This window comes from Sardina pilchardus, chromosome 14 (genome assembly GCF_963854185.1).
Source record: "Sardina pilchardus chromosome 14, fSarPil1.1, whole genome shotgun sequence".
NCBI lineage: Eukaryota > Metazoa > Chordata > Actinopteri > Clupeiformes > Clupeidae > Sardina > Sardina pilchardus.
The window spans coordinates 23,798,269-23,824,180 of record NC_085007.1 but is presented as its reverse complement, the minus strand read 5'-3'; the positions used below and the strand labels follow the sequence as shown (position 1 = coordinate 23,824,180).

The 25,912-nt window shown below is 43.1% G+C and overlaps 2 protein-coding genes across 3 annotated transcripts; one reads left to right on the top strand and one right to left on the bottom strand.

The window, feature by feature from the left end:
- Positions 1-1,278: 1,278 nt before the first annotated feature.
- Positions 1,279-14,223, bottom strand: ube2r2 (ubiquitin-conjugating enzyme E2R 2). 2 transcript variants are annotated; one of them, XM_062554129.1, is made up of 6 exons: positions 13,391-14,223; positions 12,835-13,038; positions 10,951-11,037; positions 10,635-10,732; positions 8,980-9,114; positions 1,279-4,644 (listed from the first exon to the last, which is right to left on the bottom strand). In XM_062554129.1, the coding sequence occupies exons 2-6, from the start codon at positions 13,009-13,011 to the stop codon at positions 4,389-4,391; spliced, it is 753 nt and encodes a 250-aa protein (XP_062410113.1). In that variant the 5' UTR covers positions 13,012-13,038; positions 13,391-14,223; the 3' UTR covers positions 1,279-4,388. The 2 variants fall into 2 exon arrangements, with proteins under 2 accessions (XP_062410113.1, XP_062410114.1); XM_062554130.1 differs by having other exon boundaries at positions 13,976-14,223.
- A 1,514-nt stretch (positions 14,224-15,737) lies between these two features.
- Positions 15,738-25,890, top strand: ubap1 (ubiquitin associated protein 1). The gene is made up of 7 exons (XM_062554128.1): positions 15,738-15,890; positions 18,346-18,394; positions 19,683-19,807; positions 20,097-20,972; positions 21,134-21,298; positions 22,321-22,422; positions 23,383-25,890. The coding sequence occupies exons 2-7, from the start codon at positions 18,355-18,357 to the stop codon at positions 23,524-23,526; spliced, it is 1,452 nt and encodes a 483-aa protein (XP_062410112.1). The 5' UTR covers positions 15,738-15,890; positions 18,346-18,354; the 3' UTR covers positions 23,527-25,890.
- Positions 25,891-25,912: the final 22 nt, after the last annotated feature.

Below are 25,912 nucleotides of genomic sequence, written 5' to 3'. Positions count from 1 at the left end.
TTTCATGTTGCTTTAAGGGGGAAAGTGTGGTTTCAATACAGGTGAAAAAAACACTGAAAAATGTCCCTAATTATTCATGATTATAAATGTCCTTTTACCACGGTCATTGCTAGTGTTGTCTATTTGCAACCATACAAACGTTGAATCTAAATAGCACTAAAGCAGTTTTAGCAACTTTGTAAATTGGTCAGGAAATTAAAAAAGACAGGCACTTCTGCCTGCAAATAGTTTTGAATGTGCACAGCACGTTGAGAAGAATGGATGGTTTCCAAAGGACAAAGTATTGTTGAAGTCAGCATTACATACTAAGTCTGATCCTAGAGGTAAGTTAAATTGTTTGAACTTGAATAAGATTGATAATGATTAAACCTTTTCCAAGAGAGATTTCAGTTAGCTTATGTATCATTTAGCATGGTTTAGGAGATGTTATTTTCACAAGCCCTTGCCCTGGAACTCTGGGAATATTTCAGAGGAGAGGAATATTTCAGTACAGTAGACCGACTGATAGCATTTTAAAATTCTGCAATGTTCACCAGAGGGGTTAAGTGATAAGTGGTATATTGGTCCTAAAATCTGAGGTGTGTTCAATTGCTATGGCCTTGTTACTTGCCGTTTTATTTAGAGTTTAATGCAATGAGTTGAGAATTTTTACACCAAACTATTCAAATGTAGAAGGTTAAAAGAAGGAAAAGTCTATCAGGAACGTTTGTCAAATTTGAACACATCACTTTGTGCTCAATATCACTTTGTAGGTCTATTGAGGTCTCTGCCAACAACTCTGGCGTAATCCCAATCTGTCCGCTGTTGGATGGAACTGGTAACCTGGACACTTTGACTAGATAAACCAAAAGGAAAGGTTACTTTAGGTGACTGAAAGCAAAATAACGTCATCAGTTTGATACTGTTCCAATTTGGCGGTCTCATCAAAATAGCTTTGGCTGAGGTGCTATTGCATTCCAGCAATTAGTGTACCGTATCTGATCATGATGGACAAGTTGCTTAGTTGACTTACAAATGAAAGTCACGACAGAAAAAAAAACAGGATAGATCTTAACCAATGTTTGACATTCAATCTACTCATGAAATGGACTTGCAAGTTACTCACTGAATATCAGAAGCGATATCAATACTTCCAATAAGTCTAACTAAGCTCCATGACAGCAGTAAATTGCAATAGGCTTAAAACTGCATGAGCCCTCTCTAAAATTCACAGTCCTGTCTCATCTGAGATAATAAAAACCACCAATGATAGCTAAGATAACAATAACAAACCCAGTGTGTGGCCTTAAGATTTAATCGCAAATTTGGGGTGCCTCCCCGATACATACACACATGAACAGAAAAAGAACATTATCAGTGATCTAACAAGCAGTCTGAATGTGCCATTGCCTACGGGGCACACCATACACACACCCCAAAACTCATGTAACCTTAGGAATCCAAGGAAATCGCAGCTGTCCAATACTTCTTTGTTTTTCTCCTTTCAGACAAAACCTTTTTTTTTTTGCAGAGGTGATTTGCATTCTTTAAAGTGTTTGTTTTTTTTTCCTTTCAGCTTTGTCGTAATCTCCCACAAGACTACAGAATGAAAAGAAAATTAAAGGAAACTGAAGACAAACAAGGACGCATTCACTCCATTCATTCAGTTGCTCTTCCTGTGACCACAGCTTTTGGAGTTGAAAGACAAGTTCCTCAGTTCATCATCAGTAAATTAGATAGGTCCTCAGAGCCATAATGTAGAGACCTTATCAACACACACACACACACACACACACACACACACACACACACACACACACACACACACACACACACACACACACACACACACACACACACACACACACACACACACACACACACACACACACACACACACACACACACACACACACACACACACACACACACACACACACACACACACACACACACACACACACACACACACACACACACACACACCTAAGAGAATCCTCAGGAAAAAAAACAAAGCCACTGTAGACCACTTTTTTTCACAACACTTCTTAGGGTGATCTTTTCAAATGGACATTCAGTCTGTAAGGCTGGAGGGAGAGGCTCCATCTCAGAAGTCAGAAGCTTCCACTCTTCTTTCTCCTGGTGCAAAGAAGAATCAGCATTCCGGCCTGAGCCACTTCGTCTTCTTCTGCTCTTTCAAGATGGTGTCTGATGTGCGACTGTAGCTTATCAATTCCTCTAAAGCCAATCCTGAGGTCTGTTGTGGCAGACAAATCCAGGAAAAGGGCCCAGCAGTGTCCGGTGATTTTTTGTATTTTTTTTTTGTATTCAGAGTTACAGCTGGTTAGAGGGCAAAGTGGGCAATTTTTGAGCCTCGTCAGTTGTTGTCCATTGTTTCTTGCCCTGTTGTCAAGGAGTGTCACCAACAGTCCAGGTTTGGTGAGTCACATGTTAAACAAACCAATCAAAATTCACATACACACTCACACCCCAATGCACTCGCATGCTCTTGTGGCAAACTGTCTCCAGCCTACCTCAGGTGATTGACTATTCAGAAAGCTGGGTTTAATGACAGGCCCTCAGCAAGCCACACTGTGGAGGGTTTAGGGTTTGTGGAGTCCAACATCTCACCCCCAAATGCCTTAATCTGTCCTTGGATATTGAAAGGAAGAGGTATGTGACCCAAAGCGGCAGAAAAACAAATTCAGCTTTCATTAAAATATTGATATAAAACAAACAAACCAAAAAAAAGAAGGGGAAAAAAAACACAAAGGAAAAAGAATCAAATGTTAAGTTGGCCGAGGGGCGCAGAAGTCTTCCCCTGACCAATGAGATCACAGAAAAGCACTTCTGTCCTGTTCTGTGTGGTCCTCTGAGGCCATGTGTAGCTTGTGACACACTCAGAAGACAAGACGAGATATCAGCCCTGTCATGTAGCAAGGCTATCAAAAGAGACTGTTGTCTCTAAGCACGTCTGTGGCTCGCCGAATTCTTATTCTTGCGAGTCTTGCGTTCAAGTAGCCAGTGTGCTTGCGTGTCGTCAGGGCAAGTGTTTTTTTTCTTTTCTCAGAGTAAAACATTGCAGCACCTGTGAGCAGTTGCACTAATGACTATGGGGCATCTCCAACAACTCCGCAAAAAAAAAAAAAACAAGAGAGGGAGGGAGAAAAAAAAAATCAACTCCATTTTGCTTCGGGTGAAAATGTGTCTGGCTCAAAGAACACCAAGTAGCTCAAAGGCAGTCAACTCAATCTACATCAGTTAAGGAGAGGTACATCCTCAGTTCCAGCTTCTCATTGGAGAGAGAAGTCCAAATCAAGACACTGCGCTTGTGAGGTCTTGATACAGACAAAAAAAAACAACAAAAAACAAAACCAAAAAAACAGAAGAAATCCTTCTTCCTTGTTTGTCTGTTAGCATGTCCTCGGTCTCTTCCTTGGCAGGGAGACTTACCTCATTTGTCATTTGACATGAAATGAGAGACGTAAGTGAATGCCACAACCAGGATACATGGGGTGGAGGGATGAGAACGCTTAAAGCTCTATGCTGTGAAAAGAGACAGAGGAGCCTGAGAGAGCCAGAGAGGGCCAAGGAAGGGCAGACAGGAGCAGACACCAGTGACATCCACTCACACATCACTCACGGTTGTCTCTTTTTTTCCATCGTTTTGCATCATTCATTTCAGCACACGCAGGCAAGATGTTTTGAGGGCAAGACAGCAAAGACAGAGAGAATGAAAGACTAGGAGACAGAGAGGAGGGGGGGGGGGGAAATGGGAGTCACTTAACAAAACCCTAAAGAAAAGCGGCAAAAAACAGAATCAAGGTGAGAGACAAGGGTGGCAGCTGACATACCATGGGGCGAGGGTGAAGCATCAGCAGATACCCAAAAGCCCTGAGGAGTAGAGGTGGGGGGGGGGGGGGGGAGCATGAAGGGACGCCTGGACAAGAAAAGTGCCAAAACGCTCTCTATAAAGCAATCTAGTAAATGGTGAGGACTACATGGAGACGATGCTCTCTCTCCAAACTCCTTCACAAGTACGCTATCAGAGACCAGAAGCCCTGAAGCACATTCCTCTGGGGGCAACTGGTAAAAAACAAAGGAGTAACAGAAGAGCGTATGAAAAGGACTGACAAAAAAAAACAGGAAGAGGAATCAACCACCACAGGAATTCCTATTGAAGACCAACTAAAAAACGCGGACACACAGACAAACATAGAACTTAGGGGCAAAAGTTTTTTCTTTAAATGGTGTGTGGGTGTGAAATGTGTGTGTTTGTGTGTGTGTGTGTATGTGTTTGCGTGTGTATGTGTGTGTATATATGTGTGTGTGTGTGTGTGTGAGTGGCTGGGTGCAGAGAAGGTGAGTTGGGGGGGGGGGGGGGGGTGGGGTGGAGAGAGGCTGGATCATCAGGACTCCTCGTTGCCCGAGTCGTCCTCATCATCGAAGCAGTCCGCACCCATCTCACTGCCCATTCCGCCTGTCTCAGCCTCTTCCTCATCGTCATCCTCCTCCTGGATGTCGTCGTCGTAGAGGTCGTCGTAGAGCAGGTCAGAGCTGCTGTCATGGGAAGGCACTTTGGTCTGGATGCAGTACTCGGCCAGTGTGGTGGGCACCTTCACCCCATCACGCTCGGCCTCCGCTTTGGTGGACAGCACCTGTTTCCTGTGGAGCAGAAGATAGTGATGTTTTAGAGAGAAGGGTATGGTCTGCACACTGGATATTGAAAATATACAAAAATACTTTATCTATTTTTTAAAGGCAACGTTTCTATCAACAGATCTTCATCAGGACAATAGCAACTGGTAGGGAAGGCCTATATCGCATGACCATAAAGGCCTCTCTTTGACACATTTTGTCAACACATTTTTGGATGTGCGCACCCGTATCTACACATACTGATGTTTCGTAAAAGACTATGAATACATGACTAAGTGTTACTCTGAATATTGCACCATATTTCAACCACTCTCACATCTAACAGACTTTTACTCCCAATTAGTCTAGAATAGACTGCTACACAGTGTGCAGCAAGCACCTTCATCACTGATCAACTTCTTTAATCTCTATGGGGCGAACATAGGCCTGTTCAAAAGCCTCGGAAATGTAATAATATGATTGCATGTATTCTATTTTGCAATGTGTAGGTGATGGGGTTGGTTAGCTCATGGGTTAAAAATCACTGATTATTTGGATTTGTTACGTTAACTTGACATGGTACATTAATCTGCAGCATGGCAGATAGAAAACCAACTCCTGAACAGAGCATGGAGAGACTAGAAATATGTCTTTCAAGACAATTGACAACTTTTTGTCACAAAAATGCAGAGTTATAGACACTGGAAGTGGCCAAGCCCATTTCAAGCCAATTCTATTTTTTTTGTGTGTGTGTGTGTGTGTGTGTAGACAGGGCCTTGACTACACTGGACATACAATTGTGTTTTGTTCGCAGAGCTATGCTTTCTCTGTCTATGATCAGCAGTGTTTATGGGCCTCCTTGACAAGAGGATTACTGGTCCGTGGAGACACAAAGTTTAATTATGCCGGTGCTTCTGTCACACGCCTGATAATTTGCAGATTGAAAAGATTGAATGGTATTATAAATCTAAACGTTTCCCCAATGATTCATGAAATACATCTTAATTTGGAGTCATCAACTATAGAGGCATAGCCTACAATTCAGAGGTATTGGTATGAGCGCTTAGCCTGGCTAGCGCCTACCACTTCTCAAATGAAAGGTGGTCTGGCAACCAGACGTTCATTTTCTCGTATTTGAAAAAATGCCCAGATCCGTTCATTGGGCGCCACGAATGTCTATCAAATGCGTCTGTACATAGCTCATCATGGTCTTGCTTTCTCCCCTGTTCTGTGATTGGTCACCAACATCAGGCGAAAATTTGGGTGTTAGTTTCCAGACTGCCTTAGCAGCGTGAATGAAATCACCGCGCAAGGCAGGATGGGAACACCCAGGCTAATGAGCGCTCATGCAATGTGCACACGTCCCATGCGCAAGTGAAACCACTCTGCAGATAACGTGGGCTCTGAGCTATAAGCAATGATATGTAATACGACGTGGATTCCTGTACCTATCTATGGAAACAGCGTACAGACTGCAGTGCATAGCCTAATCCTAGTCTTTGAATTGACATGATTTATCTCTGTGCCTGTCCCTCATCACACCTGAAGTCACATCCCTCTGACTGCCCTACCATCGCCATTGCCTTCGCCATCCCTATGACTGCCCTACCATCGCCTGCTGTGGTTCCCTGCCCGAATCTTTGGCCCACGCATTCCAGCGACCCATCACTTTCCGAAATAACTAATGGATTACTAATGGACAATTTATTCCCTACACTGGACTATTTGAACTTTCATTGTCATTGTAACTTTCAAACTACAAATGACTGTACTGTAACTGACCCAAGGCAGATGGTTTGGGCCCTTGAGTCGTGGATCTGTCTGAGGTTTCTTCCTATATGTATCTCCAATTCTAGGGAGTTTTTCCTTGCCCCTGTTACTCATGGGCTCTCTTTGAATGTCTAACACTCTGTAAAGGGCCATGAGACATGTGTAATGTTTTGGCGCTCTATAAGCAAAATTAAATTGAAATTGAAATTGAAAATTTAAGATGGCACAACACAATTTATTTATATTCCTATTGTGTACATTTGCAAACATGCTTTGGGTAGACTTCAAAAGTTTTTGAATTTGATCTTCCAGTTCTGTCATTAATCTATGTATTTTACATTTACTTAATAGATATTATAGCTTCTTGTTTTATTAGGCTGTTGTAATTTTAAAATGACTAATGCCGCGACTTCTGCATTCTCCATTTTTAACATGAGACATATATAGTGTATAGTGTCAAGCAGTGAAGGGAGAGCAGGTAGATAATGTACATGTTACATGAGCCACACAGAAGAGGGGCACTGCATTAAAGTGGTGTGTTTAGCAGCCAGAATGTAACTTTTTTTTCCCCGGGGAAAATTCCCCCAGACACTTGCTAATATCGTCTGCACCCTTTCTCAGATAATTTCTCCAACATCCCTGTGCAGGCAGTTATTTAGAATTTGCTCCCCCACTTTAAAAAGCTTGATACGCCTCTGGGTTAGGTACATTACAGGAAGGGTGGGATGTGTTCAGACAACTGCCATATTGGAGTAATCCCATACATTTATATGGAGGATTCCTATACATTCCTATAGGAATAGAGGACCTAGAGGAGTGCTGTGTCTCCTCATAAGAAAGTCTCAGCATACAGTATATGCATGTTGTATGATGCAAAGTTCACCACAACGGTCTGCAGATTTTCTGCACAGGCACAGCATCAAAATGTTATGCCCACTTGGACCTGTGTGTGTTGACTGTGCACGTGCATGGAAATTTAAAGCACACACTCGGGATCAAGGGATTACAAAATCTAGCAGATGCTTTTATCCAAAGTAACTTACAGTGCAAATGCATACATGTACTTTCATTACTAGGCTTCTTCCTTAGGAATAGAAAACCCACTGACAAAATTGGTTTCTCTTATATACAGTAATGCTTCAGTGAATCAAGGCTGATTAGATTAGGAACTGCATTTTAAGGTATGGACATGGAGGAGTAAATGGATATGAAGGAGCAGAGAAATATACTGTCCATGCCTATTGCTGTATATGACCACAACACAGAGATATGAGAAGACTGAGCAATTGAGCTTGTATGCGGAGATGCACGTCTGCAACAGCAAAGACTGGTATTCCTTTAGAGACACAGATTCAGCCTTCTACATATGGTTAAGCCCTTAGGTTCCAATATGCCAATTCAGTGAAGTCAAACCATAGGATATAGTTTACCCCCTTTTCACTCTGCCATTTTTTGTCACATACAATCTAATTTATACATATGATGGAAATTTTTGTTAGCTGGCAATGCACATAAGGGTGATAATGTCTTACTAGTTTTTCACTATTTACGCTACTGCTGATCTCTCTTACACAAGAAAAAAAAGTCACCCATCATAGTATCTAACGGCAAAATCGCATATTGGATTTTTCCCCCCAGACATATGCTGAGATATATACAGTATTATGTGCATTTGTGTGCAGGCACACACACACACACACACACACACACACACACACACAAACACACACTCACACACACACACACACACACACAATACTTTAACAAACCTTGACACGGTAACATTGCAAAGTCTAGCTCAAAATGTCCTACCGTCTTAATTTGTAATATCAGTGAGCTGAGAGTGTACTTTGCCGTACAGTTCAGTTTCATTAGCTCTCATAAAATCAGACAAACAGAAAACCAATTTTTAGGAGGACACACAGTGCATATTATTTGGTACTGAAGCACAGATAAGCAAGGCTGCTCTATTACAATTTACAAATGGGCATTTGAGTCAGCTGCAATCAGTCAAAAACTGGTTAGGGTACACACAGGAACATTTCAGGCAACTTAAATTAAGCAGATATGCTTCTTGATGAAGCGAGGGAAATGATTTGGCTTTGCGTTGTATACTACATAACCAGTAAGCAACTGAGCCTAAATCAAACAATTGCACTGATGCTGTTGTGTGTACTGTATATGTCCATAGAAATTCCTACTACAGACTGATCCTCAGGGGATTTAGGACTAAGGTGTGGAGATACCCTACAGTGTGCTGCAGCCCCATCATAGATTAAAGTCCTGGCTGGGGAATTTTAAGAGGAAACTAAAAGCTTGCTTGCTAAAACTATCAATGTAATGGCCCATTCACAAATGGCTTTCTGGGTACACTCTAGTGAATTGTGAGCAATAACAAATGACGATGTATGTGCAGCAATTATCTACTGATATGCGTACAGTTTTCAATGAATCGCTAAATGTTTATGCTCACATAGTTTAGAGGACTGCACACATATTAATTTTCTTGTATTGAGATTTTCCCCATACTGCTTTTAAACCATGTACTGTACATGTATACAGTATGTGTATTTGGACGTTTCTGTGGCCTACCTGATGATCTCTGCATACTCTTTATCTTTGCCCTTGCTGTCTCTCCATTTGCGAAACATGACGGAGGCGTCCACATTGGCTGGGGAGAACGTGTTGGGCTCATTCAGAAGAGAGATCACACTGAGGAGGATGGTTCTGTGCATAAACACAACACAACTGGAGAGTTAAAGACTAGACCGAGGCTGCAGAATGCAATGAAGAACATGAAGAAATCAGTAATCCGTCTTTAACATGAATGTTGAGAAAATGGCGCAGTAACAATTCCACATTTCTAAAGACAACAGCTATGCTAATAAATAATTAAGAAATACATGGCATTTTCCGTGGGTACATCAGGTCTGAGGACCCTACACAAGTGGCTTGTCAATTATTATGTTAAAACAAAACACATGGTTTACTGTATTCTTCTCCATAAGTAACATCTGAAATTGTTAGTGGACATCTGAGGTGCCTTAAGATGTTCCAAAAAACTAATACAAATTTAGTATCAGATTACAGACACTGATCACTGCATAACATTTACATATCAGCAGAGACTACTAGCATGCATTTGAACATGGAAACAATTTTACGAAAACATCTCTTGACCTTGTGGCATTTATGTTCAGCTGAAAGATATCTGTGGAGGTCTCCATCCATTTTTTTTTCCAATCCATTGTCCCTTCACTAACATGAACCTAGATCAGTTGAGGGCACCTTCTTCTGTTCAAAGCAGTTTGGGTTACACCATTCACCAACACCCTGGGATATCAACTGACATCCTGCTCACTCCTCTGCCATCTAAAACTACCTCATCTCTCCATCTCAGGCTCTTCTTTGATCAACTAACACATAGATAATGATCGGCCAAGTGTCTACTGCCCAAGTTTAAGGAAGCAGAGCAAGGACAATGACAGGGGCTTCAGGGAACCTCCAACCTATGAGCCCTGGTAGTTGAGCCTTACAGCAGACTGCACATCAGGCAGACTTCAAAGCACTAGCTACAATGCTGACTAACCACTTAGTTGCCTTGTGTTACCTTTACGTGGCAAAAACATATCACTGTATGTACACACAGCAATGATTGCCCACTGTTTAACTAGCCTGTAGGCTACATTTGGCTGCTAACTTAGTGCACAGATATAGCCAGTGCAGATAAATAAAACATAAACAAAGCAGTGCTGGCTTGGCACTCTCACACTACTCTTGCTCATTAAAGACAGTCCACAATCTACTTCACTAATCTAATCCAAAATATGCTTGATAATACTGTAAATTGCAAACAACACCAGTATTGTCAGTCCTGGGTTTTTTGGTTATGGAAGAAAGGAAGAGGCAGAGGAGAAAATAGGTCAACGTGTGTTATCAAATCATCGAACAAACAGCTACCTACTTTACCAGAATGGTATCTCCTTAATATACTGTGCTTCTTAGCAACAAGTAGGCAAGCTACACAACCTATCAGAGCAAATCTTCTCCTGACCAGAATTTTGAATGAACCATAAACAAGCCGATGGATGTCTGGCAAGAGTTGGTGGTGCTGTGCATATCACATGAATCAGAGCTACAGACGCTCATCGACTGGCCAGATTTATCTGACTGGCTTGGTGTGCAGTCCCTATGACCTTACTGCTGTACCAAAGCCTGCCTTCTTTAGAGGTGAAAGGTCACAGTACCTGACATTCTGTGTGGGGTTCCACCTCTCAGAAGGCAGCTCTCCACTCTGGGGGTCATCCACGGGGGGATGGAGGATGGAGATGCACACGTCGCCATTCTGCAGCCGGCAAAAAACACAGAGTGAAACACTGACCTATTATAAGTGTGGGGGGGGGGGGGGGGGGGGGGGGGATCTATGTATACAATTTCAACAATTCTAGAAAGCAGGCTATTTTTTTCTGATGCTGATGAAGTGCCTTTAACATGCCCAAGGCAATAGTTGCCTGGCTAACGAGTTCATGTATTTGAGCTTTTGCATTCCCACTGAAAACTCACCTCATAGATATTTGGGTGCCACATCTTGGTGAGAAAGCGGAACGTGGGAGGGGAGTAGGGGTAATCAATGGGGAATTTGATGTGGGCCTGAGAGAGAAGGGAGGGAGGGAGAGATGAATAAGTCAACAAGCATTCCCTGTTGAAAAGTGAAAAGTGACAAAGCCCTGATAAAACATTTCAGCAGATGAGGTTCAAAACTTGTGTGTCCCCACCAATGATTGAGATAGCGATCATGTCTGCAGGGTTAAAAAAGGGTTGTGTTTCTTGTGAAGTACCTCTATTAAAGGCCACAGGACAGACACTTTTTTTGACGCCATTCAACCCTGAGTTACAACCAGTGAAAGTCAAGGTTTATGGGTTGTCCTTGGATAGGACATTCCTGCTGCAATTATCAGCAGACAGGGTATGTCTAAATCAGTAAATAAAAGGGGAAAGAGAACAAGATCCAACTCACTCATCACCACAGATATGAGTAAATCCAATTCTTAGATGCATTTCAAGTGTAACAATTACCCATTTTAAACCATTAATGGCACATATTGCATAGCAATTGTAATTAAATTATGCAAAAAAAACCCCACAGAATTAGAAAACTATCTGTTTCTACTGAACACACAGGCAGACGTTTAAAACTGTGCATGTTCATGTTCTCTGGGTGGGGTCATTTTCTGCTTTTTCAGTGATAGCACTATCAAATCCTCCAAACATGGAAGACAGCTCAGTACACATTATCCATCAAGAGATTAGAAAAGAGGGATTCCCTTAACAAGGGGTTCCCCATCCTCCATTAGGCAGACCTGTTATTCCGACCTAAATATAATCAGCTTTGAACAAAATGAGATGGGAAAGAAAAATGGTATGAACACTGTGGTGTAAGCGACCATAGAGGCTGATTAGATGGAGGTTGGATGAGCAGATTAATAGACAGTAAGCGCATTAATAAATTGTTTTGGTAGATATATGAATTCCATGAATGCCCAGCTCTTGAGCAGTGGCCATATTCAGGTCAGGTAGGCATTTAATTGATAAAGAATATAATGGGGCCTTCCTAAAGAGTACACTCTATTTGTTGGGTTTCTTTGTCTTCAAAGAAACTGGAAGGGCAGTATCTACGTTTGTCTGAAACTTTCAATATTCCTGAGTTCCTACTCCTGTTCTTAACTTGAAGAGAAGTCTCAGTCATGTTGGGGTATTGGGGTGGCCAAGATCAGTGACGCCATTGCAAAAGTGACATGCCAATGACATCAGTTCAGTCAAGCCAAGGGTGTGCATGCAGAGATTAGAGAGGCGTGAGTGTGTGTGTGTGTGTGTGTGTGTGTGTGTGTGTGTGTGTGTGTGTGTGTGTGTGTGTGTGTGTGTGTGTGTGTGTGTGTGTGTATGAATGACATAACTCAAGTGCTCACAGTAACCCGTACTGCCAAGGGGGCAAAAAGCAGGAGAGCCTCCCCCTGTCCTTCTCACTTTCAACACACACTCACACACACACTGAGATACCATTTATATGTCATAGCTAAAAATAGTGTGGGGTATAAGGATCGCACCACCAGGGGAAATAAGATCCAGTTAGAGAATGGGGTGGTGGGACAACAGTCAAAAAAGGGAGGACAGAAATAAGCGAAGAAAGTATTTGGAGGGGGACAAGAGTGAGAGCAAGAGTGAGAGTATGAGGAAAAGAGTGAGAGGAAAAAGACAGAGAGAGAAAGAGGAAGAGAGAAAATAGAGACAGAGATCCTGATTTTCCTTTGGGTGAATAAGCAAATTGACACATTGAATTCACATAGCTCTACCAGTAATCATGGTGCTTACTGGATAGACTCAATGGACCTTAGACACACAAATGCAGAGACATCCGATTCATCTCAAAAATTCCTATCTCACCCTCACCTTAAAGTAACCCCCTTCATACAGTGTGTTGGGGGGACCAAAGATGGCAACCTCCCAGTTGTAGAGGTCAGACTCCTCCACAAGGGTGATGCGGAAGCCCTCCACTGGCTCCTCCTGGAGGGACTTTAATTCCAGCATCAGGGCCTTCTGAGAGCTGGGCATCTGCTGGTGTGCCATGACAATCCTTCTGCCTGTCTTCAGTTGCTGAACACAGGAGAGAAATGTGCATGAGGAAAACATGTGGAGGGGACTAATGATGAAGTGAAATGTTAACATCAACCGTCACATTGGTGTTAAATTGGTAAAATTGATGGAATGGATTTTTTCCTCTCTGGTTTCAATCACTGGAAGCTGAAGAACACATCAAACACTGCATACTGTTCAACGCAATGGGCTATACTGTTAACAAATTCACATTTGTAAATATGATATCCTATAAAGAATGAAGGATGCTTGCAAGGTGATTACGAACTCCTAGAACTGCATATTGCTCAACTTTTACAAGGCCTATCGCTATCATGATATGTTAACATACAAGTTCACTGACGAATATTACCTGGTTTATGACAACCCCTCTTTGGGCAAATTAAGATTTGTGATTGAAAACAGAAAAATCTAGATGGATTTTCTGGCGTAAACGACCGCAAACCTTTTGTCTTCAGTTCACGGTCAAACTGAGAGTAGCCTATTTACTTTGACCAAAAGCAAACAACGTCAACTAGGCTTTATCCAGCTAGCTGCCAGATATTCCGCTCCTAGGGGCAAATGCTGCACTTCAAATAAACTTTTAGTACAATTTTCGACTCTACAGGTAGTAACCTAAATATACAACATATTTTAAAATGGTGCCACAAGAATAACTGACTAAAACGCATTCAGCTTGTTCATTAACGTCGCTAGCTATCTATCTCGCTATTGACGTTAGCTCCAAGGAAGCAATAGTTAGCTTGCTGGTAGGGAGGTGTCTTTGCAACAAATTGTTCCTGGCGGTAAAGATTTAAGTGTAGAGCTACTTATAGACATATGCTAACTCCATAAATCATAAACTATTGTTAATAAAACGTAGCTTTCGCTGTCATCTTTGCGTCTTTCTGATTCGTCCCCGTTCGCCGTCTGCACAGCTGATCCAGTGGTTGTTTACATTTGTTTAGCTATCTGGGTCTGTAGCTGCTCCCCTCTTCAAACGTCCATAACCAGCCTCCTTTCGGTTGACGTTTTCTATGCAAAATATGCTATTTTTTCAGGCCTACACTTCTACCAACTCTTTTGTCGAAAGGTTCGAAATATATATTTACGGCCTCAATCAGTACAAACGCAAAATTCGTAGCTACATTGACGGACTACGGCCACCGACTCTTTTTGCCTTCAACCAAATCGCCCTATCGATGCTTCCGGTTATCCCTTTCCGTGTCTGCTTGCGCTTGCACGTTTTTTTGCGTAGCCACGTTAGTACAAGAGCAGCCTGTGGACTGGACTGGCCCACGGTACTTTCTCGAAGTTGAAATGGACCTCATGTAACCTTATTAGCTTCACATAAGAGAAAATGGGAGAAGGAAACATGAAATCTAAAACGTAGAAAAGCAAAGATGTGCTATCATGCCGCAGTACAACCTTATTTAGTTTGATTATGGAATATCCCTATGATTTATTTCTGATTTAATTTAGAGAGAATTATTTGACATTAATTATCTCTGCTTTGTTGTCATTCATTTGTGTTTCCAGGAACAGTAACAAAGATTCCAATTGACCTTATCATGATGGACAACATTTGTTAATGGCTACTGTTTAGGACATTATTTTCCCCCATGCTTTATTGTTTTTTTCCCCATACAAAGTCTCAATTAAATTTATTTGGATTCAATGTGTATTGCTCAATAATCACTGAACTGAATATGAATTTTATTACAATAATAATAAATAGAAAATAATAAAGAGAAAACATGTTTAGTGTGTTTTGCCTCCTGTTGCTATTCTCATTCGTATAATCCACACAAGTTCCACTCTTACAATTAAAGGTAAGAACTATCACACTCACTGTACATTGATCTAACATTCTTTTGAATCTGGATGATCCTGCTACAAGGGTGCTCTCTAGTGGAGGTCAAAACATCTATTTAGGCCGACATGATCAAACTCATGCAGGTTTTTGCATTTTTTTGTCATGCCAATCTCGATTTGTTGTCACATGGCCATAAAGGAGTGATACAGATACCTGTTGTTCCAGTTAGTTGGCCTGGCCAGGCTATTCATTATGCATATTTGGTATACAAATATATAAAGTTACTTGTAAGTTACACGAACGCCAGTTGGTGAGTTAGTATGTTTCTAGTGCCATTGCTGATATGCTAGTGACAGTTTGGCATTGCTCTAGGTTTGCAATGCTAGCACTGGATTAGAGTTACCAATTGAGTTCAGAATCTGGAGAAGGAATAACAGTTCATCTAAAACTTTTTCTTAACCTCTTCCAAATTTCACAGAAAGGGAAATAATGATGCCACCTAGATAAACCAAGTAGACTATAATGACTGGGGCTGCAAATGGACAAATGCATTCAAGGTTTATTTTATGTTATCAACACATCATATGGCTGTTTTCCCAATTCTTTGGCATAGGATACTCTCTCAGTGCACTAGTCTTGACCAGTTTAAAACTAATTTTGCAGCCAAACTGTGTTTGAGCTTGTGGTTGATTTTGACACATAACACATAAGGTCCACTGTCGTGGCTTCTGCCTTTTAGCTTTCTAAATAGATACAGAGCAGCTCGTGCACCTCCCATGTGCAGAGGCCGGTGGGGCCCTTGGTAAGGCCCCCATGTCGTTGACGTTAACGGGAGTCCATGCAGGGTTGGCCAAAGCTGTCATCAGTCATTGGACATGTGTCGTCATACAGGAACCAGGGGAGGGGTAAATGGGCAAATCAAGATGGCGTGCCCTGATGAAGCAGGAAATAGATTTTGGTCTGAATAAAACTTCTTACCGATTATATTCGAAAAAGAGGTGTCTTCTTGAAGAGAACTGACAAGACTATTGGGAGTAGCAAGACGGAGCAGATATCGGTAAGATAGTTTCTGTGAATAATACACGTTAATGACAGCACAGAGGGGCGGTGGCGAAGGAAAGGAGCAAGCCATCAAGGCCGAGATATGCTGTACTTCAGACAGTGCAAAACTAGCTTGTTAGCTTGTAGACTATTACAACATTAGCTACCCTAGTTAGCTTGTTCAGTCAGATGCGTTTCCCTTTGGCTAACATTACAACTTAACATTTACAGTGTGTGAGAAATTGAAAGCCCCTAACACGGCAAATAGTGTTCGTTAACTGAGTCTGCTAATCTGACTGATTTCTCATGTTGACATTATTCTGCTTAGCTAGCTAGCCAGTTAACTCTCCGCCCGTTGTCAAACGTTAGCTAGACCTAGCTAATGTAACGTCAGAGGTAGCAAGAGTAAATAAGAATCAGTAAGTTAAATCACTCTGTCATAGATATGATTTTGATGGAAATCTGTGTCATTAACATAAATCTAAAGGTAATACTATTAATTTTCAAATTAACGTTAGCGTTAACTTGGGACTGCTTCTAGTACCGTATAGTTAACACAAAACCGAATCAGAAAGCTTGCTAGCATTGCATGATAAAACGTACTAATATATATTTTTAAGTTTTTACCATCGCCATTCCACGTTATTTTTGCTTGCTCTTAATGCTAAATATATAATATACGTATGACTTTGTGCATTTAATCGTTTCGTCGTTGGCGTTAGTTGCATAGTCCAACCTTAATGTTATAATTTGCCCCAAGTTCCCTTCTTGTTTACCAGTTATCAAAATAGCTAATGTTAGTCGACATTACACTCTATTGGTGGAAGCTATCCCTTCTGACAGCCACTTTGCTTTCACAATAACGGCGGTAACAGTTGATAGATTCAATGTAGAACTAGGATGTCTCACACAGAATGTACAACGTGTACTGTAGCGTTAATGTTATTGCTTTGCTTACCAAGTCGCTTATCTTGTGGACCGTACCGTAACCCGTTGGATGAATTGATGGAATATCAAAAGTGCATCGGGAATAGTTTGTGGTAACATTAGGATTTCTGTTCAGGAATACAAGTTCTCCCCTTTTTCATACCTGCCATGTTGTGGCAGACAGGTCTTGGTTTACGAGGCGTTAATGTATCCAGTGTGTAGCAAATTCACCATACTTACATTACGTAACCACATTGATATATACAGCATAAACTGAGCCAAATGTCAAACTCAAAATCCATCTTTTGCGGGTTTCAACTGATCAGTAATGAATCCGTTGTCCCTTTAACCGTCCCTTTAACCGTAGGCTACAGAGAAGTTTGAGATGTCTTAATGCATTTCCGAGTAGGCTACTTGGTTTGGAGTGCTGTTCTGGGGGTGTGTTTTCATCTTAGAAGAGATATTAATTTATTGGAAATGTAATGCTTATTAATTACACAACATTCCCTCCTTGGGGACTTGCTGTTTTAGCTGAAAAACATCAGGGGTAAATGTGCAAGGCTAATGGATGAGGATAAGTGATTGTGCTTCTGTGCGTACCTACCTTACCTTATTCTTGAGGAAACTCGAATGATGAAACACAGTGTGCCAAAATGCGCTGGTGTCCTGATTTTTTTTTATTGTATTATTATTGTTATCATTGTAATTATTGTTTAGAAGTTTGCTGGCCTACACCTTTTTTACATTTCTTGTGTCATCTCTTTGTTGAGCAGCCATTTGTCCTATGATCATTCTGCAGAATTGTATTCACATCTGCATTGAGCAATATGAAAAGATATGCCCTGTGTGTTTGGATTTGAATAGCCTGCGTGACATGTTTTCATGCAAAACAAGGAACCGTCAGTCAAAAAGGTTGTTTCAGAGGGATTTTCATCTGATTTCCCTGCCAGAAAAATAGCCCTGACCTAAGTCACATGGGCTACTGCAGAGGACCCATTTCTCATCACTGGTTCATCGTCCCTTGTGACTTTAAGTAGGCAGACTTTTCCTTGAATCCTGCAGTGTTTGGATTACCATCCTACATGAAGGGGGCCTCCACAAACACAGTCAAACACAGAATCTTTCCTCACACTGGCACGCTGTTTATGTAGTGGCTGAATATGGGGGATTGTTGTGGTTTTGGTTTTTTTTTTTTTTTTTTTTGATAGCCTCCCTTTGGTATGCGTTCATGTGACAAACACCCGTCATTTGACAGGCTGTGGGTGTCATTTTGTTAAAATGAAAAGCTGGGAACAAGTGCCATTCAATTATGTAGCAGAAATTATGATGACAGTGTTCTTTGCATCCTCTGCATAACTAACACCCATGAGACAGAGGCCTGAGGTCTGGCATCAGATTTATAGAGTGACAAACAAACAGCAAATGTGCTTAAGAGGTATTATGCCACACAAGTTGTTTTTACTTAGCAGTAGTACAATCAAAGTGTTTTGTTGTATATGTAACACTCAATGTAATTTTGTGTTGGTTTGCTCCCCCAAAATCAGATTCTCTAAATGGCTGCGAGGAAGTCTGGAACAGATACCTACAACACCGGTGAGTTTGGCTGAATCTCTACAGCAACGTGGAAAACTGGAGAATAAGATGGACCTAACTGTGTGTATAGTGTTGCACAAGCTTCTGCAGGGTAGTGCAGAATGGAAAACAGATGTTGTATTATATCTATTTTGTTTATGTTTCAGAGGAATGTTAGTCATTTGCTCATGGTGGTAGTGACTCAATACAGAATACTCAGGAAAAGTTTGAGTGCTGCCTTAAATAAGGGAAATGCAAGCAGTCTAGTGCTTGTCAAGCGTAGGCTACCTTTTATATTACAGGTAGCTGAAACCAGACTGTCTTCAACGTTGACCTAATCAGTGGCCTTACCAGAAACCAAGCACTTTTTGTTTTAGTTTTGGGATCACTAACCACAGTTGTGTGTGCCGACCTGACATGCCTTTTGTCTTGTTGTTATTCATTTGGAGGATAGACGATCAACATTGCTAGAAGAAATCCTTCACCACTGTCTCTGCCAAGTTTACAGTGATAGTTGTTTGTATTCAGGAATGATCTAATCACTGAATGCACAGCATGTCTTGCGATGTGTAAATGTCCATTGTAATGTAGGCAAGGTGTATGCAGAGATTACCAACATTTTATTACAAAGCAACAAAACACTGACCTATGCAAAAGAGGAAGTCAAATTGTGGTGTCGAATGTAAAAGAGACTGGGGAATGGCTATATAAAAGAGTCATTCTAACACTGAGGGCTTGTCTATTTACTGTAGGCCTCAAATGCCAGTCCCAATTGTTGTGCAGTATGTGTTCCATTTCTGGGTTTTATGCAAAGCCCTGATCCCTCAATGTCCTTGCTCAGGTCACATCATGTGTGATCAATTAGCTTTTAGCCTGTAGCAGACAGCATCACAGAAGGAGCAGTTTCAGAAGATTGTTAGCATGGTGTGATTGACAGGACTAGACTGCAGTTGGGCCTGTGATCAGGCGTGCGGGGAGAATGGTCTACAAGAGGCTCACGTGGGATTGGAGGGAATTAGCGTTGGTGCATTGGGAATTGTTTGTTGGAAAAACAAGATCTTTGTTTTGAAACGATGCTGCCCGGAGGGAGAAAACTTAGACATTTGAGTAAATGATGTTGTGTAAAATACCCCCAAACACAGTCAGAGTCTCAGTTGGTTTGTGTCTCTTTCCTGTAACATCTGATTGCGTTATTATGATTTGTCACCCAGTGTCCAAACAACAAGGCCTAAAGTGCAGTGAGGGAACTTGCTGCAGGCAAGTATTACTCATTAATATTACAATTAAGTATTTTCACCTGTTTCTCTAGGCCCCATCAGCTATCTTGATGATGTTCCATTCAGGCTCAATGACAAGTTCCGCTGTCCAGCCAAAGTGGGCCTTCCCATCGGGTTCTGTCTGCCTGACTGCGGCACTGTCATGGCGGACATGCAGGTAAAGTCTTCCTCCCTCGCTGTGTCCTTGTGTCTTTAACTCTGCACCTCTGTGTCTGCCTGCCTGTTACAGTCTGTCTGTCCCCGTTTTTTTTTTTTTTTTTTTTTGTCCTTTTGTGCAGAGCTCTTTCTCTCATGTAATCCCTGTGGAGAAGGCACAGCTAATAGAATTGTGGGATGCCAAGCATACATTTGTGTTCAGAAACCTTTATGATGTGTGTGTCTGTCTGTCTGTCTGTGGAGCATCATGTCTAATGAATTGCATGTGTGTGTCTGTCCCTCCTCATTAGTACGACTTTTCACTGGAGAGGCGGACTGTGCGCTGGGGGGAGGAGCTTGCCCGTGCCCGCGCTGCGGAGGCGGAGGCAGCAGAAGCGGCGGCGGCTGCTGCTACCAACGGCCAATCGGAGCAGGAGGCCCAGGCCAGCTCCGCGCAGGACTCTGACGGCGGATTGGCCGGCGGCAAGCGGGCCCGCCCCTCCGACGAGCACGAGCTGCCTCCCCCGGCGCTGAACCCCGTCCTGGCGGGCCTGAGCCACAACGCCATCCTCACCCCGCTGCCGGCCCCCAGCATCGGCGCGACCAACGCCTCCAGCCAGCCTCCCCACCCCTCGCACGGCCTCAACCTGGCCGACTTCGAGCGTGAGGAGGACCCCTTCGACAAGCTGGAGCTCAAGACCCTGGACGACAAGGAGGAGCTGAGGAGCATCCTACAGGCTCAGCCTCAGTCCGAGCCCGCCGTGCCTGCCCCGGCTCCCGCACCTGGCCCAGCTCCGGCCCCCGCCCCGGACCCGCGCCGCAGCTGCACCCCACCCCTGCAGTCCAAAGCGGGCCTGTACCACAAGCCCAACGGCCTGGTGGCGCTGCTGGACCTGGAGCGGGTGGCGGCGGGGGGCGTCAGCGGGTTCGGCCGCATGGACCCCGACCGGCCGTGCAATATCCGCTCGCTCACCTTCCCCAAGCTCTCCGACCCGGGCGACTCCCCCACGGACGCTAACCCCTTCCACAGCGGCTACATGTCGGCCCCCCCGCGCCCCGGCATGACCAACGGCAACCCCCCCGCCCTGCAGAGGACTGTCCCGTCATCCCACTCCCACAACGCCCTCCCACAGGAGCCGGCCACGTACATGCACACACACACGCAGAACAATGGCACGCCCAAGCAGGTGTGTGTACGTAACGACGCGGTGATTACATGATAATGTTTGTGTTGTGGGATCATGAAAAAATGGGATTTGTGTCCAAATTCAGGATCAAAAAATGCCCCTCTCATGCATCATGCCCTTATCTTTTCTACCCCCCCCCTCTCCCTCTCTGTTTGCCCCAGTGTGCCCCCGTGTCTGGACCGCCCCCAGGGTCACTACCGTGCGGGGGAGCCCTGCTGAGCCTGTCCCCTGCTGAGCGCCAGTGTGTGGAGACCATCGTGAGCATGGGCTACTCCTACGAGGGCGTCATCAAAGCCATGCAGAGACAGGGACAGAACGTGGAGCAGGTGGGCACCACGAGCTCGGTGCTTTGGTGGAATGAGAATCCAGACACATTCAGTGGAACGATCCCTCAAAGTGGTGCCAAATCGGGTAGTTAAAGGCCAGGTGTATGTTAGGTTGGTTGGGTGGTTGTATGAATAAGCTTAAAGAATTTTGACTCCATAGACATCGAGCACATTTAGTTTTGGTGGAAAAGGATCCGTGTCTCCTTACTGTTCTTTACATTGATTTCATTCAAACTTGTGTTCAGCAAACTGTTTTTTTTCCAGTAACATTTAACCATGTCCTGGAAAAACGCTATTATGTAATTCATGTAGTGCCTGCTGTTTAGTTGAGCAACTATGTTGTAGCTGTACTTTGCACTGTAGCGCAGGAGCTTAATCATCTGTATAGTTGTGATGTAAGAAGGCAAAAACTGTCATTTTTATCACAACCATATGTGAAAAAGGCTGTTACAGTGTTCCTTTTTCATGTCTTATCTGCGTGTACATTTTGTTGTCTTTCTGTACTGGAAAGCATTGTCCTCAGCCAGGCTGTCTATCAGACAATATTAGAATGTAGACTTTGGTCACTGACCAATTTTTAATGACCTCATTTGGCCCTCTTAGCCCCACACACATACCGTGCTTGTGAAATGAATTGACCTATTTACTAAAGCTAACAGAGATGAGCGGAAATGCCCTGAAACGAAGGGAAACAAGTTAGCTGTGTTAATGTCCCATTTACCCTAGAGTTATCAAGAGTTTCTTTACTTAATAGCAAAACACCTAAAACAACAATATTAGCAAGGGTCCTTTTGAGTCAAGCTAGTCAACATACTAGATGAATATAATGGAAGATGGTTGGTGATTCATTCTGTGAAATTTGTGGAAAATGGTGAATTGATATATCACATTCATATTTACATACGTTTTTGGCTAATGGTTGAAATGTAGACTACCACATGTAATCTAACAATCTAAATGTGCATGGTACTACTATGGTACTACGGTATAAACCAACATAATTTTTGTTTGTTGTTTCTCAGGTGCTGGATTACATGTTCATCCATACCCGTCTGTGTGAACGAGGCTTTGATGCCAGTGCGGTTGAAGAGTGTCTAGAGATGTACCAGTGTTCAGAGGAAAAGGTACACACACGCACACACACACACACACACACACACACACACACACACACACACACACACACAAGCACACACACAAGCACACACACAGACAGAAGAAGAATGGGAATGTTGACAGACAACTCTTTCATTCCACAATGATAACACCAGCATTTTTCTTTGGCCTGGTTGTGTGACATCACTGACTTGTGACCCTGTGCTGGACTACCTCCTCACTTTGATTTGATTTGATTTACCACACAGCCAGGCTGGTGGAATTTGTTTCAGTATGGCTCTTGGTACGGGTTCCAACATTGGGCTACATTAACATAGAACATACAGACACATTCATACATGATACATAAAACATAGATACATAAATACATAACAGTCCATGATTGTCCTGTCCTGCGCCTCGCAGAGGGAAGTAGCTGGAAGGCGACAGGCGTAGTGTGCAGGGTACTTGGAGAAGTGTTGCTCATCTGTGAATAGTGCGCTCCACACCACTCTTGGATGGCATGTGGCTCACGATGAGGAAAAACCCCTCTTAGCGTTTAGCGTGTTCATTCAGTTACATTAGTATCAGTGTCACAACTGTGATCTGCCACTTAGATAGATTCCTCATTTCATTTCTCTATTTGGCTTGTATAAATTGTAGTTTATACAGTAGTTCTGCGCTCAGGCATCATTTGTTTTCACACTGATACTTTACATACTGTACATAACCTTTATTTCTCTACATTATAAAAGCATACCCGGTAGTATGTGTGTAGGATGTGTGTCTAGAAATGCATTCTGATATAGCCATTTTAATTTTGGCCTTCTTTCACTTTCTCTTGCGCACTTCGCATCCTCTTTTCTCTTATCTGTCTATTGCTTCCTCTCGTCTGTGCTGTGTCTCTCTTCTCCTGTTGTCTGTTGCCATCTCTCATGTGTCTGCTGTGTCTCTCCTGGCTCTGACCCTTTTCTTCTTACCGCCCCCAGGCCCTGGAGTTTCTCCAGCTCATGTCTCGGTTTGGGGAGATGGGCTTTGAGCGGGACACCATCAAGGAGGTGCTGCTGGTGCACAACAACGACCAGGACAAAGCCCTGGAGGACCTGATGGCCCGTGCCGCTACGGCCAGCTGAGCCCCGCCCCCGCCCGTTTCCCAGCATGCCCGGTTCCGCCATGTTGCAAGACTGCCACCCACAGAGAGAGAGAGAGAGAGAGAGAAAGGGAGAAAGAGAGAGAGGAAAGAAAGGAGTGGCAGGTGACAAGGGCTGTGGGTTGAGCCTTTTGATATTTAGTTCTGCTGTTGGAGAGAAGACAACATTTTTTCCCAAATGAACCCCCCACCCCCCACCCCCCATGACCCTCCCTTGAGCTGCGCGGATAGAGCACTGCTGCGAGGTTAGGCCTGTCTGTGGACCTTGTCCTCGCCTGCCAGGTCTCTGCTGAGAGGAAGGAGGGGAGGGAAGCGGAAGGAGAGCATCCGACTCGTTTGTTTCTTGTCTCTTGTCTGTCTCTCGTTTGTCTGCCATGATCCAGCGGGGAAGGGGCAGGTGGCTCTGCGGACGCCGGGTGGCGCTGTTACAGTGATGGGAGAAGGACACCCTCACCGGAGATAACGGACTCTTGAGGTGGATCTTCTCCGGCAACGATGCTGCCATCCCCTGCTGCTGCTGCTGCTGGTTCAATGGCGTTCTGCTACCCAGACTGGAACACAAACGCACACACACACACACACACACACACACACATACACATTCGCATACCCATATGCACACACACACACACACACACACACACACACTCACACGCACACACATACATATACCTATTTACATACTCTTGTGAGATAACACAACAAACTTAGACAAGTTAAAAGAAGTGTCCTTTCTGTTTTCTGCAACTGGCGGTTGGTTCACCTTTCACAGCTCCAAGCTGTTTTTGTTTTGGGTGGTTGCTTCATTTTCATTTGTTTAATGTTTTTTTTTTCACAAAACAGATAACTTATTTTAGCAGTCTTTTGGCGGATTCATCTTCATTGCCCTCTGTTCATAGGGAGACACCTAATGAATCTAACACCTGTGATTCGAGATGGCAGATTTAGCATTTTACTAGTGCCCTCTATTGGCTGTTGCATTGGAATGAACTGCAGAAGGCCAGAGGAACTTGGATTGACTGAGGCGTTGGACGCCTCCTTGAACAGTACCTGAATCAGTATCGGCACACCCTGGCATTTAGAGGCCCTTTTGTGAATTCAGCACAGACACATAAACACACATACACTTTGAGTCACAAAAGATATGTTTATTTAAAAGTATGTAAAAAGAAGTACACTGACACTTTAATAAAGAAGAAGGCGTGATCGGAAAAAAAGTGATGGGGTATGGGTATTTGTTTTCCTGTTTTGTTATTTGTTTGTTTTGGAAGGAAGGTGGAATGCCCACGTGACTGGATTTATGATGTGAGAGAACTGGATTTTTTTTTTTTTTGTGATAGACTGAAGGTATTATGATGGGGAGAGGGGATGGTACAATTTTGCATAAGTAGCATAATGTTTGGATTCCAAAATGTCACAAGCGTTTTCATTGGTTGTCAAGCATTCTCCTTGATCCTCTGGCCCGTATCTTGCAATGCCGATGGTCTAAAAAGCTGCCAAAATCTCCCACCGGTTGAATTTGCAGTGTAAAGTTCTCAATGACAAAAGGTGCAATCTGATGCTGTCATTTACTACAATGTACTTCAAGTGATCTGTGCTTGTTATGGTGTCTAGTAAGCTTGATAGACTTCATCACAGATGTTGTTTTGTTATGTTTTCTTAGCCCACTTCCTAACCACATCCCTTGGTTTGAGAAAAATGACATGATCTGTTCTAAAGTGCAATTGTTCTGAGTGACCGTCATTGCGATTCAAATTGAACGCGTCTTCCCTGCTTCACCGTTCTGACATACCAGACTCCTCCCTGCCACACCTTACACCTTATTCAAGCCCAAGATGGCGATAGGCTGCATTTCAGCCCTGTCATACACATAGCTGGTGTGGCTGGTTAGACAACCACACTGCTCTATACGCAACTCAGTATGACAGTATGCACTTAAGACATGTGTTTGATTTATTTTTTACATACATACTCTAAAGAGAAGCATACTGTAACAACAGAACTCTCAATGAACCCTCATCTGTGTGGCTCTCAATATTTTCTTTTTTGGTCTTTTTTGGTTCCGATACCTGAACGGAAACTAACACAATGAAAGTGTTTCTTCTTTGTGATGCTGTGTTAGAGAGACTGGAGAGTTGACATGTTAACAGGTGTGTGCCCACTGAAAGTAATGTACTTCCTCATTGGCAACAATGTAATAGGACCAAACCAAATCTTACGATAGATTTCTGAAATGTCTACATCTGGCTGTGATCATAGCATTGGAAGATCAAACACTTTAGTGTTACACTCCTTTCTAAAAGAACCATGCTAATTTCCTTTCCAGACAATAAAGTGATAATGGACATGTTGTGTGTATTTTACAGTAG

What these genes read in the sequence shown, in the direction of transcription:
- ube2r2 (XM_062554129.1), bottom strand. Translation starts at nt 13,011, where the DNA reads ATGGCACACCAGCAGATGCCCAGCTCTCAGAAGGCCCTGATGCTGGAA. An exon ending in AACCCCACACAGAATGTCAG is followed by an intron (nt 9,115 to 10,634) that starts GTACTGTGACCT and finishes GTTTATGCACAG; the next exon opens with AACCATCCTCCTCAGTGTGA. An exon ending in GAGTATGCAGAGATCATCAG is followed by an intron (nt 4,645 to 8,979) that starts GTAGGCCACAGA and finishes TCTGCTCCACAG; the next exon opens with GAAACAGGTGCTGTCCACCA.
- ubap1 (XM_062554128.1), top strand. Translation starts at nt 18,355, where the DNA reads ATGGCTGCGAGGAAGTCTGGAACAGATACCTACAACACCG. An exon ending in AACAGATACCTACAACACCG is followed by an intron (nt 18,395 to 19,682) that starts GTGAGTTTGGCT and finishes CTGTTTCTCTAG; the next exon opens with GCCCCATCAGCTATCTTGAT. An exon ending in ACAATGGCACGCCCAAGCAG is followed by an intron (nt 20,973 to 21,133) that starts GTGTGTGTACGT and finishes TGTTTGCCCCAG; the next exon opens with TGTGCCCCCGTGTCTGGACC.